The sequence below is a fragment of the Rattus norvegicus genome, chromosome 19 (genome assembly GCF_036323735.1).
Source record: "Rattus norvegicus strain BN/NHsdMcwi chromosome 19, GRCr8, whole genome shotgun sequence".
In the NCBI taxonomy this organism is placed as follows: domain Eukaryota; kingdom Metazoa; phylum Chordata; class Mammalia; order Rodentia; family Muridae; genus Rattus; species Rattus norvegicus.
Window position 1 is genome coordinate 14,159,493 of NC_086037.1, and position 14,755 is coordinate 14,174,247.

At 41.1% G+C, this 14,755-nt stretch overlaps 1 protein-coding gene across 1 annotated transcript; it reads right to left on the bottom strand.

Annotated features, from left to right (window-relative positions):
* Nucleotides 1-4,874: 4,874 nt before the first annotated feature.
* Nucleotides 4,875-9,588, bottom strand: LOC134478848 (uncharacterized). Its single transcript, XM_063278353.1, has 6 exons — nucleotides 9,406-9,588; nucleotides 8,220-8,379; nucleotides 6,897-7,040; nucleotides 6,097-6,263; nucleotides 5,270-5,375; nucleotides 4,875-5,152 (listed from the first exon to the last, which is right to left on the bottom strand). Exons 1-5 carry the CDS (start codon nucleotides 9,530-9,532, stop codon nucleotides 5,311-5,313), a joined length of 663 nt encoding a protein of 220 aa, XP_063134423.1. The 5' UTR covers nucleotides 9,533-9,588; the 3' UTR covers nucleotides 4,875-5,152; nucleotides 5,270-5,310.
* Between the last annotated feature and the right edge of the window lie 5,167 nt (nucleotides 9,589-14,755).

Genomic DNA, 14,755 nt, shown 5'->3' on the forward strand with positions numbered 1-14,755 from the left:
CCATTTTGTCAATGATATCATATTGTACATATTACTGGTATAGAATGCCATCCACAAGGACAAGCTTTTGTTGAAAGAGTTCACCATACCCTGAAATGACAAATTATAAAATTAAAAAGGAGGAAAAGAGATGACCTTACACAGCCTGAATGGAGTTGGCATACCAGTCCCAGAGTAATATTGGCATAAGCATTATTTTTTATTACTCTTCTTAATTTACCACAAGGTGAAGTTATATGCAGAGCAGATAGACACTTTATTGGACTTCTCCCTGAAGGCATGGAACAGACAATATGGATAAAAATTGCCCGAGATGCTGAATGACAGGAAGGGACTTTACTGTATGTAGGGGAGAGGATTTTGTCTCCTTACAGGATGGGGGACAATTCTGGTTACCCAGGAGACGGATCCAAGCACAGAATGATAAGAACTGCTCCCTACCCTCAGAAGAATCCAGTTAAACCAGCTACATTCTCTCCTGATGGATGTTCTCCGGAGATGAAGGAGGTGTCCTCCATTACTGAGGCCCTGGCTTCTCTTAGTGTCGCCAAACGACAACGGAGAAGGATCGATGCAGTGACAACCCCATTACCTAGGTGAGGCGATTAAGCACTGAAAGGAAAACTATGTTGTCTCCTACAGGAAAGTCCTTTACTGCTGAGCACGTATTGTTAGCAGTGTGTGCTTTACTCACGGTTTCTTCTGTTGTGGCCAATGCGAGTTATCAGGCTTATATTCCTTGTCCACCTTTATTTGAACCTGCTACTTGGCGGGGAAACAGATGTGGTTTTATACACCACCCCAAGCATTTTGTCATCTCTTTGGAATAATTTGACCTTTTGAATAGACGTGATGGAGCTTTGTATAATTTTCCTTATGCTGGATTAAAGATGCCTTTGTGTTTAGGAAAGAGACCAGGCCTACAAATGGGTTATTAAAACTGGCGATTACCAGGAAAAATTGTTACAGTCTCCAGGATTGACAGCTTGGTCTATAACCAAAATTGGAATAACATTACATTTGTTAGCGAGCCAGTATATCCTATTTGTGCTTGGTTTACTTATGTAGGCTTAAAATATCTCCCATGCAATTGGAAATACTGCCCTGGCATGTTTCGAAAAATTATTCAAGATAAATGAATAAATTGGGGTCCTTATGGCCAATTATTAATACATGTTCAGAATAGAATGTTACCACTTGTGATTTGTCAAATGTTACCAGGATGAACTGAGAGGAGAATGAACGCCTTAATGGATGCTTGCTGATGGAGTGTGGAGATGGAGGCATTGCTGATGTTCGACTGGCCTCTGTGGAAGATCCTACTGTGTTTCAAGCTCATTTGTGGAAGACTGTCACTGCATTAAAAGAAGCTGTGCTTGCTAATGGAAGCTTTTCTGGGACTGCTCAATCTGCCTCTCAGTATAATTTTACAACATTTAAGAAAGAAAAGGTTACTACTTGTATTCCTATGCCATATTTCTTTTTAATAGGTAGATTTAATTTTGCTAATGGATTTGCTTGTACTAATTGTCATTAGTATTCATGTATTAATTCATCTATTTAGTTTAATATAAATCAATATTCTATTATGATATTCAGCAAAAAATATATGTATGGATGCCTGTTAATTTGAGACATCATTGGTCTCAAGATCCTCTTAATTATATGATTATTGATTTTTTTAATAATCTGCTGAGGAACAGTAAAAGAATTATTGGAGTTTGTACCTACTATTTTAAGTCTTATTTCTGTTGCTACTTTGGCAGCCATTTCCAGCATAGCATTAAAAACATCTATTGAGACAAAGCATTTTGTTGAAGACTGGCATAAAGATTCACATGAGTTATGGATAGAGCAAACTAAAACTGATACTAGACTTCAACATCAAGTAGATGTTTCAAAACAAACAGTAGAATGGTTGGGTCGAAAGAAGTTATTTATTGAAAAATATGAGGATTTAAGATATGATTGAAATCCTACTACTTTTGTGTTAATAAATATATGGATAATGATACAGAACATGATTGGAAGTTAATTCAAGCCCATTTGGAAGGTAATGAAAGTGCTACAAAAGTAATTAATGCCTTGAAATACGATGCTCGAATGTCTTTTGGTAAACAGCTAGAAGATACTACCCCTATGTAAATAGCTAAATTATTGGATGATCAATTGACAGGATTAGATCCCAAGGCTTGGCTTCAAAGGATTTTCCATAGCTTGGGTGGAGCTAGTTTTGCCATAATCTTATGTACATTATGTATTATGTTGCTTTATTTTTATACATGATTAAACCCCTACAAAGACTTTTGCTATGTTATGGAAAGTGTTTCTTTTAAAACAAAAGAAAAAAGGAGGAATTGTTAAGACATAGAGATGCAGCTCCCAGGCAGGGTCAAGAAAGGCCTGGTGACAGATACAAGTAGGGGCTGGAATTCCACCCTGGAGAAGAAAATGTTTTCCTCACTTGGCCTTAAGCTATCTTCTTCTGTGTCCTGTTTCTGTGGAAGTGGTTCTAACGCTCTCTCGGTAATGGTGAGTATATTTTGATTATAATAAGATAGGTGATTTGTTATATGAATATTTTGAGAAGAAGCCTTTGTTTATTCGTATTTCTTTGTTTAGTCTTCCCTCATTTGTTCCTGGTATCCTGGGAATAATGATCTTATGGTATCTTGACAAAATGAAAATTGTAGTTATTCATATTCCCAGCTACATAGGGATTAATAAAGCTTGCAACTGTGTGCAGTTGCTTCTGCCTTTGCTCTGCACCCCCTGTGTCCTGGGGGTATGCAACCATACCCAGGGCCCCCAATTCACTAGACATTGACAGTGGGTCACCCCACAAAACACAGAAGCATCTACCTTAGTCAAAAATGGATATTTTATTGAATGCACACACTAACACTGATTGATCACATCCATGTAACTACTGAAGCTTTTTCTGCTCTCTGTAGCGGTGATGACGTCAAAATCTTACTGAAAACCATGCACACCCGGTTTAGGTTGTATTAAAGTAGCCCACGATTTCAGTGCTCCCTGCAAGGTGCCATGAGACAGCAGTAGCATGAGTCTGCATGCACCTCGACAGTTTTCACTAGGGACTACACACACACACACTTTACTGACATGGTGCACATTCTTTGCACACAAGGAAGAAAGTGAGCAGTAATGAAAACACACCAATCATGGAATTGATGGAGGGAGCTGTGGGGAAGCTGGGGCTTAGAGGTACTTAAAGGCCCTATGCAGGCTCTCCTTTTGTTGGAGGAGAAACTTCAACTGCAATGTGGTTCTTTATTTTCTTTCTCTAAAGCACAGAGGGCTAGGGTGAAACATAGGGCTTTGAGCATGTTTGGCAAGTACAGTCACAATGAATTAAATCCTAGGGCTGGAACCTATTAATCTTCTACAAAATTACAGAGCAGCCTGGATGAAGACTCATAGCTGAAAAGGTGGACATCTCAAGACAGGCACTGACAATGGCTGACAGACTTGACTGAAGACTGGAAATGTTTTGCTATCTCACAGGAAAAGAAGGCCCCTCCTACAACACTGTACTCTAAGGACAGTTTATTCAGGTTAGGATGACATGAACTATTGTCTCAGGTCACAGATGTCAGTACAAAGTATCCAAGGTATTGTATGCCAATGGTAGCATCAACAGAACAAAGCACACAGTGTCATGAAGACATAAATTATGAGTTTGTGTAGAAAGACCCAGGCCTCATCCAGGTTCTTAGTAACTGAGAACCTCAAACACAGTAGTGATGTGATAGTGTGGGGGTGAATCTAGTTACAACTTGTTTCTATTGTGACACAGATGACTCTTTTTGTGTCATGGGCAGCTTATAATGAATGACTAGACCTAAGCATGAGAATAACCAAATACTACATTGCTTCCCTAGCTGCTGAGCTTTAAAAAGCCCTGGGGAGACAGCAAGCTTTTGTGGACATTCTGGATTATTCCTTCTGTACTTTAACTCTCTGAGTCACCTGCACTCTCAGTAAGTTAATTCAATTCCATAAATTGGAAATCTGTCACCTGGAAAAAATACATTCTCAATACGATCCCAGATTGGCCATGGAAAAAGGGTAGCTTGAACTGCCCAACCTAGGTTCTGGGCCTGCACAGGCCTGCTCTCCAAAAGAAACCTGTGTTCACAGCTGTAGGCAGCATTCACTATGTATGCTCTTGAGGTTCCTCCCTAAACTGCTTGGATTAAAATAATTTTCATGCTAACAATCAAAACACTCATTATGCCAATCTGGCCAACAGGAAGCTAATTTCTATTCTGTATTTTGTCAGATGTGCATAATACATATGGTCATCATTGATAACAGGTGAAAGATCTGCTCTAATATGGACACTAAGTGGTGCTGGAGGATGATCCTGACCCACAATGAGCAGTGGGAACACCAGAGCCCTGTAGGGATGCCTGGCAAGCTAACACATTGAGCACGCACAGCTCAGTAAGTTCCCTGTGAACACACATCTCCTGAGATCTGTCTATTTGATTGGAGGTGATCCTGTCCACCTAATACAGTACATGATGTGGAATAACAAAAGCCACCTGCAGGAGCTGTGGCGATGACTCACAGGATAGAGCATCTGCTGCTCTCTCAGAAGAACCATATGGACCCTAACAATTGAGTAAAGCATGTCAATGATTACATCATAGAGTGTGTGTCTGAGAAACAGCCACATTATCCACACAAAAGACACTGTCACACTGGGTACCCCTTGGTGACTTTGAATTCACTTATTAGCCCAGTATCCATGGAACATGCAGAGATCCATCTCCAGCTGTCAGTTCTAAGTCCACAGGAGGGGACAGAACCCTTTAATAAGAATGATGGTCTTAAGAGTCAAGAGATAGAATTCAATATTTATTCATAAGGAATTCATTTTTACAACAAAACAAGATTAAAACAAATAAATTAAAATATTTAAAAGTATGTGAAAAGATAAAAACAGTAACAAGAACATATAAATATGAAACAACAAAAAGAAAATTTCAATTAAAATCATAACAAAAATATTTCTAAACAGCACATTCTTAAGGAACATTTAGAAGCACAGATGTATTGCTGTTTCTCCTCTTGCACACATAATGAAAGGCTGTCCCCCAAGTTGTCTCTCAGGTGCTGTTTTCTGAGAAGAAAGTAAGACCTCAATCAGTCAGGCTGGCTTAGTGATATATAAATTTAGGGTCTCTAAGCAATGACAAATTAACTCTGAGGAAGAATACTCATCCAAAAAATTTGTTACCATTCAGGATGTTTGTCATCAGGGACTCCTGAGAAAGCAACTTATTCTTCAGGAAGCTCTCTTACTGGGGTGTGTCCAATTCCAGCTCTCTTGCACTTTCTGAGACCTGGGAGAGGAAGGCAGTTTTTCAGACACTGATTTGGTGGTGAAATGCAAGGCAGATGTCGGAAGGCTGCCTTCTACCACCTCAGTTCTATTGGACAGTCAACATGGACCTTTTAACTGATATCATTGTTGCTAACTCTTTGGGAAGGGCAAAATCTCCAGAGAGCCTCAAAGTAATGTGAGCTGCCAATATGGGACCCAGACTTATACCAGTGCAAACCAAGGACAGGGCAATGGAAGGAACCTCATTGGGTTGCAGGAAGAAAGGAGATGTCCATATGTCACCAAGGTTAAAACCAATGACAAGTTCTAATTTGACATTTGCACTTTGTTCTTATCCCGCAAAGGTGCTTCCTACACAAGAAGTCACATGACCACAGAGTGTCATTTGTCAAAGAACCAAGAACTTGTTCAAAACTCTACAGAGCATCCAATCTATCACATGGATATGCAATAATGAGGTATGTTATTAATCTGTCACCATTTCTATACTGCAGCTTCAAAAAGAGCAGACAAATATACTTGCAAAATAATTCAGTTTCTGAAAAGTGGTTGGCTTCCCAGAATACTTGTGCATAGGCAGAGCAATGAACAATTCCACTACATGAGGTGGTTGGCTGGTTGTGAGTGTAAATTAGAAAGGTGGTAGGAGAGAGCAAAGATGTATCAAATTGGCAAACTTTATCAGATATTTTTAAGCTAACACAGCTGCTCATCCCTACCAGATGATGCTGGGTCTGGACGTTGCTGGTCTTTATCTTTCTTGTTGAAGTCAACCAAATATTTCTGGTTCAGTGCACAATCAAGATGTACCTCCTTGCTCTCCTGCTTCAGTGGGACCAACTTCTTCCTACATGTGTTCTCCATCAGGAGCTGGCTGAGCAGGTTTCTGGAAATACAGTCTGCATAGTAAGATCATGCTGCCCCTTTCTCCCATTCCTACTTGTAAGTCCCACTAAGTCTACCAGTCCCAGATACCCATGAAGACTTAATAGAATTCATTTCGATACATATAAGGCTGCTGCACAAACCACAAAGAATAAATTCCGGGAAGAATAAATTGTTTGCTTGGCCCGAGCACCAATTAGTGTCCACATCTCTCAAAAAGAACATGGATCTACAACTATCCATGAAAGCCCAATGCATGGGGGCAACATCAATTAGTAGTGGGCCAACACCCTCAAAGGAGGTCAGTAGAACCAAGAGAAGGTCATGCTAACCATGTGGTCTACACACTGAGTTTTGTAAAACCTGGTATGACACCATAGGTCCAGGTCAGCCTAATAACCTTCTGCTGACTTCAATCAGTGCTTTTCTATCTAGAGCCTTCTGAAGATGCCTAGACAATCCTGGGATGAGTAACAGTCTTTTATGGAACTGAAAACTGAGTCCTAATGACCCTGGCACACTGCTGTGTAAACAGCACAAGAGATAGAACCAGAGCTGAAGACCGTCCAATCCAGAACAAAGAAAGTCAGAAATGGCCATTCCACAGGTGATAGCCTTTCTGACCAGGACTTACCTAGAGAAGGTAATCTCCTTCTTCAGCTTATGGTTGTTCTCATGGATTTCAGTGTTCTCCATCTCTAAGTTGTGCAGAATTGACATGACCGCCTCCTCCATTCTCTCCAGGTCTTCATAATATGGATTTGGCCTGAAGTGTGGCCTGGCCCCAAATAATAGAATCCAATGAACATCGGCATTTAGGAATATATGAACTCAGGGTGGGTCCTGTACTACCCCAGCCCTGGAAGGACACCTTCTGAATTCTACATATTGGATCTTCTTCAGCTTCAGAAACGTGTTTTTCTGCGTCCAGGACACCAGAATCTCAGCATCCAGATGGAGGCTTCCCTGGCTCCCTTTGTTCAATCAAGAGGAAATCTGCAGTGAAGCCAGTTAAGCTATCAAGAGCCTAGGCCACACCTCTCCATGCTCCCCACCCCAACACAGCCAGAAACCTGTGATTTCTTTTCTCCTGTTTTGATAACAGACCTTATATCAACACAAAATTATACTCTGCACAAGGAATACAAATAAACAGACAATCGTGGCCACATAGTCAAAGAACTGTGCTGTTGACAGTGGGGCTCCCAGAACAAAGCATTCACATCACCATGAATGTGATACAGGTAAATACTCAGGCCAAGACATAGACCCCTAGATTCCAGGTGTGGAGGGAAATATAAACATATAAATGTTGTACATATGCATTTGGATGTATGCACATACAGACTCACAGACTGAGAAATACCCACAAAAAAGAGAAATGTAAAAACAGAGTCAGAGAAAGAGAAAGAGAAATATGGAAACAGAGAGTACTGTGAAAACCAGGAGAAATGCATCCACCATTGCTGTCTCAGAGGGCAAGACACACAGACAATAACAAACAGGCCTGAGCCTGAGACCTTCTAGTCAAGCATTGAGATGAACAGTTTGGTACCAGGCCCCTCAGGCTGCTGCGTGGATCTTCCAGCACTCAGTCCCCTGCCTAGCAAGTACAGAGACTCACCGTAAACTCACTGCAATTACAATCTTGCAAAGCCACCATCTGTCAAGGGCTTTGCAAATGCACACTAGACACTCACTCTCCCTGACTTTATCCCCGAATTCTTCATTCAGACCACAAGATCTGCTTTTCAATAAATGGAAGCAGATGAGTCCATTTTCCATCTCGCTCCTCAGGAAGGGTCAAGGTTCTGAATCTCCTCTATATGGGAGGTGAGGTTTAGCACAGGGTGGTTAGGGAGGCACAGCTTTCTAGAACCCAAAACCTTAATAGGATAAGATGAAGGTGACCTTGCAGACCCAGGAATGAAACAAGAGCATTTGGAGCGATTCATACCTGTTCTTCATGGATCTCTCTGTCAGAAACCTCAGGCGATCTCTCAGGTCATTTCTCTCCTCGGTAATGAGCTGCAGCTCTCCAATCAGCCTCTCCTTTTCCGTCTTGGCCTGATTCTCGCTTAGTTCAGTGCCAGGGGATGATGTTTCTCTCCCAGCGTCTGTAGGTAGAAGAACACAAGTGAACCTGCATGGGGAGAATGCATAGAGTGTACATAGACCACAGTGAGGCCTAAACAGGAGAACAAGCCTGGAACCCAGTGTCACTGCTAGGCGATTGGTCTATGCTTAAGAGGCCTCCTCAGTGGATCTCAGTTCTCCCACTACTCTATAGAGACCAAGAGATGTAAGCAGCCAGGTGTTCCCTATGCCGGACATCACGTGCTCACATGTACCACGGAGATGGCTACTCCAGGATTATCATCAGCTGAACAGGGTACAGCTTGGTTTCCTCACCCCTGTGGTTTCAGAACTCAGATGATAAATTCACCACCCACAAGACTTGAGTGATTGGAGACACTCAGATGTCCTACCCTGATAGTCTAGGCCAACAACTTTGGATAAAAACACATTTCCATGGAGGACATGGTCAACAGACTTATCAGTTCCCCTATTTGAAATACCAAATGCCCGAGAAGTTCCAGTAGGTTACAGGCTGAATCTTGGTCCACATGTTCCAAACAGTTTTGGTATTTTAGAAACATGTTTGTAACACACAACCTCTAATATATAAAGCTAACGATGACCCTTCCAGTTAGAAGAAATCAGAGGAGGTCTAAGAACATAAGGTTATTGCCTGGAGCACAATTCTCCCCCTGTTCCTACTGTCAGATATCCACTGTATTTAAAGAAGCAATGATAGTGAAATACATTGCTGCCCTGTCTAAACTCAGAAAAGGTGGACCCTCCATGACTCCTGATGGTGTTATTATACAATGTAACATAACAAATGCAGTGTAAAAGTAAAGACCAGTAGTTCACAGTATAATAGCATTGGCCTTACCATAGCCTCCCAGTGGAGATGGGGAAACTAAAGGTCTGAAATCCTGACTTTCAGGAATTGTGATATTCATGGAAATTCAATTCCTTTTCAGATGCTCCAGTTGTTGTGGCCCATTGCTAGAAAGGTCAGCATAAGCCTGCAGCCCCCCTGGCAGGAAGCTCAAAATACACTGCCCAGAACTTACTCAACATTCCCCAGAAGTGCTGTCTTTGTCCATCATTACTTTGAGACGAAAGGCTAGACTCCTTCACTTTAGTCTCTCCAGAATCGACATTCCCCCTCCCAAAACGCTTGCGAAGACGGGAAAACATGTCTTAGCTTGTAACCGCCAGACTCTGACTGAGAGAAACTAGGGCACTGGTTGTCACTACAACACTGGTGACATCACAGAGGATGCCAGAACTCTCTAGGAGACAATAGAATGTCCAAGAAGGGACAGCTGATGTCATGGGGAGCAGACTTTGCCTCCCTGCTAATGTTCTCCCTGTACTGAGCATAAGCAGAGGTGCCCTTTCCAGGAGACTTTCCTGGGGCAGAGCCACTGAGCATCTCCTGCTTCCAAAGCCAAATTTTCCTCAAGGCTTGATTATAAAAACCTTAGTAATTCCTATGCATCTAAATGAATGTTTCCTTTCAAATCTTTCCCAAAAAATGTCTCACTAACTCAAATTGTCCACATTCACCAATGTTAGCCATTAAAACGTCCTGAGATTTCACACCAGCTTGAATATGCAGTCAAAAGTTCTCCTGTCTCATTATGTACAGGTGCTTTATATCACATCAGAAATAGTCTGCATGGTAGGTTACAACATGCGTGTGTGTTAGGGGAACACTCATGAAGTCATGTGCTTAACAATCCACAATTGCCAGAATATTCCTTAGGAGAAAGATTTGAAATCTTTATGGTGCTAGGAAAAGTGTGGAGACCAGTTGGCAGAGGAAAGTGCAATATTGGAGCCACCAGTGAAGGGAACCTCATGCTAATCAGAACTGACTGCCATATAACACTTCCTACAATCTTCATATGAGAAGCTTGAGATTTTTGACTGACTTTTTCTTTTTCTTTCTTATGTTTTGCTATATAAGTTGAGAGAAAGAGATAGGGCTCATGCTGCTTGTGGGGTTCTTGTCTCTGCACCAATGTCGCCAAAGGAGCACTGCTCACAGGCCTGAGTAAGATACACCATGAGCTTCTATCAGAAAAATAAAATAGTCAAGAGATATAGGGGGTGCACATAAACGTCTAAAATGAGGCTATAAACATGATTAAGTGGATAGAGCAAGGTCCCAGCACCTGTACACTGGGAAATGGCCACCCCACCAAACACAAAAGCATCTATCATAGTAAAAAATGAATACTTTATAGAATGCACACACTAACACTGATTGATCTCCTCCTTAGTTCAAATTTTGGGGGCAAATTCATGGCCCTAACTATCTTTCTCTCAACTTATATAGCAAAAAATAATTAAGAAAGAGAAAAGAAAAAGTCAAAACAAAAAGCTCAAGCTTCTCATATGAGGATTGCAGGAAGTGTTATATGGGAGTCAGTTTTGATTAGACCATTTTAGATAGAACAGTGCATAGTGACCCTTAATGTGCTGGGCCCTATATAAAGATTTTTGCAATATTGGAATTTTAACAAACCTCATCCAGAACATACAGAAGAGGCAAGGATGTGATCACCATGTCCTTGCTCTCTATCAGGGTATTTTTCTGCGTCCTTGATTGTCAAGCATATAACAGCAACAATCTGAAATAGCTGGTAGACACTGAGAATCGTGGGTGAAACTATAGTTGTGGGTTACACACCTCAACTGTCAAAGGCCAATGCTGTACTCACAGTCCTTGGAGGCTACTCTTGTAAGCCTATGTATTGAAAAGTGGAAGGAGGTTTATCTGAGCTTAAAGTGCATCTGGCCAGCTAGGTAGAGGGCAACTTGTGATACTTGAGACCCGTCTAAAACCAGCACAGAAACCCACACTTCTTTCCAAGCATCATCTACGAATTCTCGATTATTTACCATTCTCTCCCTACCAGTTTTTCAGTTTTGAATGGTAGAAAAAAACTGGAACTGATCTTTCTATTCTAAGGACATTGATCTCTATTTCCTTAGGTCCACATTAAGAGTGCATACAAATGGATATCACCATCTGAACATCTTAGTATTATCTACTCTGTATATGTAGCATAATACTGTGCCTATGACAGTCTCAAGATTCCTTGAGTGTTGTTGCCCCATCAAGAAGTGTGAAGAACTGAGGCCAATCCTCAGGGATCCTTTCGAGGGATTAGAAGAAAGCCATCAGAGATACTCCACTTCTTTGTCCTTAGATTAAATCAAGTTGACACAATGTGAACCTGGTGGGCTATTTAACCATGCATCTTTCTCCCAATCCCTCTTTTCTGAGTTCAGTCCATGGCAGAATTCGTTCCCCACCATCCTAGATATTTCTTGGTATATTTCCACTAGAGCCAGGTTTCTTTTTTTTTTTTTTTAATTGGAATTAGTTGTAGTCAATCAACTGCTGCCGCATGTAAGAAATGATTAGTATCTATTGTAACTTACCACACTGTATTTGTGTATACAAGTACGTTATTGGCAATCCAGCATTATTGAGGAATTGGAAACCAGCGCTTTGGCCTTGCCTTTCTGTGCCTAGTCCTGGCTCACAGGCAGCAGGGGGCAGACCTTGAGTTCCTCTTCAGGGACAGAGTGATGTTGAAAGGGCTCTGAGCAGGCAGAGCAACACAGTTGAGGCAGCTCCTTTCAGTTATCAAACACATCATCTCCTTCCCATCTTAAGGGCTACTGCTGAGGTCTTGCCCCCATAGCTACCTTAACAGCAGCAAATTTGTTACACAGCAGCCACTCTTTCCTATTGTGCTGTAATATGCCTCCACATCATGGATGCCAAGAAACAAACTAACAAAAGAAAAACAAAAAAAACCTGACACTGAACTGTGTGGTGCTGGTCACATACCCTGTTTTGTTCTCTATGTTTTGAGGTTTGTTATTATTAACAAATTCCCCAACTATAAGCTTCACATAGGACCCATGAGATTCAAGGAAAATAGGAACAATTATGAGGAAAATGGCCTGAGTCAGGGACATAGACAGCAGCATCCAGCACTTGGGCGTGAGCCCACGTGGATCTTGCAATGAGCTGGCCCTCAATGTCCAGGACACAGTTGTGAGCTGTTGTTCTGGTTGAACTGTATTGGTGTGTGCATTCAATGAACTACACCTATTTAAATGAATTCAGTGTTGGTGTGGTTTGAATCCAGACCCCTTGACACCAAATCTTCCCTTTGGCAGCATTTAGGAGAAGAAGCTAAGGTCAGGAGAGGTGACATCTTGCCATAAGTTATGTGACAAGAGGGATGGTGAAATGATCCCTTGTGACAAGAATCAAGGTTTCCTCTGTGGTACTTAGGTCTATACTGGTCCTGTGCAACAGCTTCAATAACCCATTTCTGATTTCCCTTGGGATTCCCGTGATGATGCACTCAGTCAGGATTGGAAACAACCAAAATGGTAGTCAAAGTGCTTGATTTAAAAAATGTAGGGAACACTGCAAACTCATGTTTCAGGATATTTGATTACATTGTAAGCCCCAAGATTTGTTATTTACTTAAAAAAATGTACGTCTGGTGGTGTAGGTCAGCACTAACACAGACATTTACCTCTAGAGCTTGGTGGTTTTTATTGATAGAGAAATTGCATAGAATCGCCATAGGGACCTGTGTCTTAGGTCTGTTTCCCTAGTATATCCTCTATATCTATCATGATGGTGATCATGTTTCTGGCTAAATGTATGTGTGTTTACTGGGGAAATGAGTTTAGTGACGTGCAAATATTATTTAAACCTATGTATTAAATGTTGTCATTTTGTTAATTTTTGTGGTTTTTATTGGATTCTTTTGATTGACTGTCGTAGTTTTATTAAATCATTTCCTGTTTTCTCTAATAGTTTATGCTTCCCGTCAAGCTAAAGTATTCCTTTTAGGATCCTCTACAGAGCTGTCTTACTGGTTATACATATTGTGTTAAATTTATTTTTAGTGTGCATTAGTCAGCACAGTAGCTGGGCAGCTGCCTGCCCTCCATGGCATCAGATCTACTTTCCAAACACTAACGCTCAACTCTTACTGACTGTGTAGCATCTTGGCTGCTCTTTGTTGCACTTGGACAGCCCTCAGGACCAGGCTCTCCTCTCCCTTAACCATGGCTGCTGTCCTCTTCCTCTCTCCTCTCCATCACACATGTTCTTCCTTTATTCTCTGGCAGCTTCTTCCTCCTTCTTCCCTCCTCATGATCCTCTCTAGCAAAGCCCTCAAAGCTCACCTCCCCCATCTCTCTGCTGTGCAGCTGTTGGCTGTTGGCTTCTTTATAATCACAGTTAACTGGGAGCAGGGTCAGTTTTTGGAGGTTAACCAGTCTTGAGTTCTACATATTAGCATTAAAATACAAGCAGAATTAGGCCAATCCACTACAAGGATTTCTTTTGTTTTGTTTTGGTGTAAGTTTTCTTTTACCTTTTCACTTTTTATTTTATTTTTGGCTATTTTTTTATTAATTGGTTATTTTATTTATTTACATTTCAACTGTTGTCCTGCTTTCCACACTCCCATCATCATATCTTACATCCCATTTCTGCTCAGCTTTGCCTATATGACAGTGTTCCCCCACCTACACATATCCATTCCTACCTCACAACTCCAGCATCTACTTTTGTTGGGCATCAGGCCTCAGCGTAGACAATGGCCTCCCGCCACATGGGTGCCACTTAAATTAGTTCCCTTCTACACAGTTACCTAGAACCATAGACCCTGTATATACTTTGGCTGGCAGTTTATTCCTTAGGAGCTGGGGGATTGGTGACAGAGGGTCTGGTTAGATATTAAAGACCAATAGTTGCTGCTTTCTCTTCTTTTTCTGGTTATGGGTGAAATGGTGATTGTGTGCTTCATTTTTTGAAATTATTGAGAGATGATTTATTTCTTGGTTTTTCTTGGGTATAGTTTAGCTCATTGTCTTGGAGTTTCCCTACTACAATCCTCTGTTGTGCTTTCTTAGAGAAAAATATTGTTTAAATTTGGTTTTGTCATGAAATATTTTGGTTTCTCCATTTATGGTGATTGAGAATTATGCTGGGTATAGGATCCTTGGTCCGCATTACATCTGCCCAAGATTTTCTGGCTTTTGGAGTCTCTGTTGAGAAGTCTGGTATAATTCAGATGAGTCTGAACTTATTTGTTACTGGTTATTTGTACCTTACCCCTTTTAATGATCTTTCTTTGATCTGTGCATTCAGTGTTTTAATTATTATGTTAATGGAGGAATTTTTTCTGGTATGATTAAATTGGCGTTCTGTAGGCTTGGTGTACCTTCATGGCCTTTTCTTCCCTTACCTTATGGATGTTTTCTGCTATGATTTACTGAATATGCTTACTGGACCTGTGAACTGGAAATCTAAATTCTCTTCTATTCTATTATCCTTAGGTTTGGACTTTTAATTCTGTCCTGAAA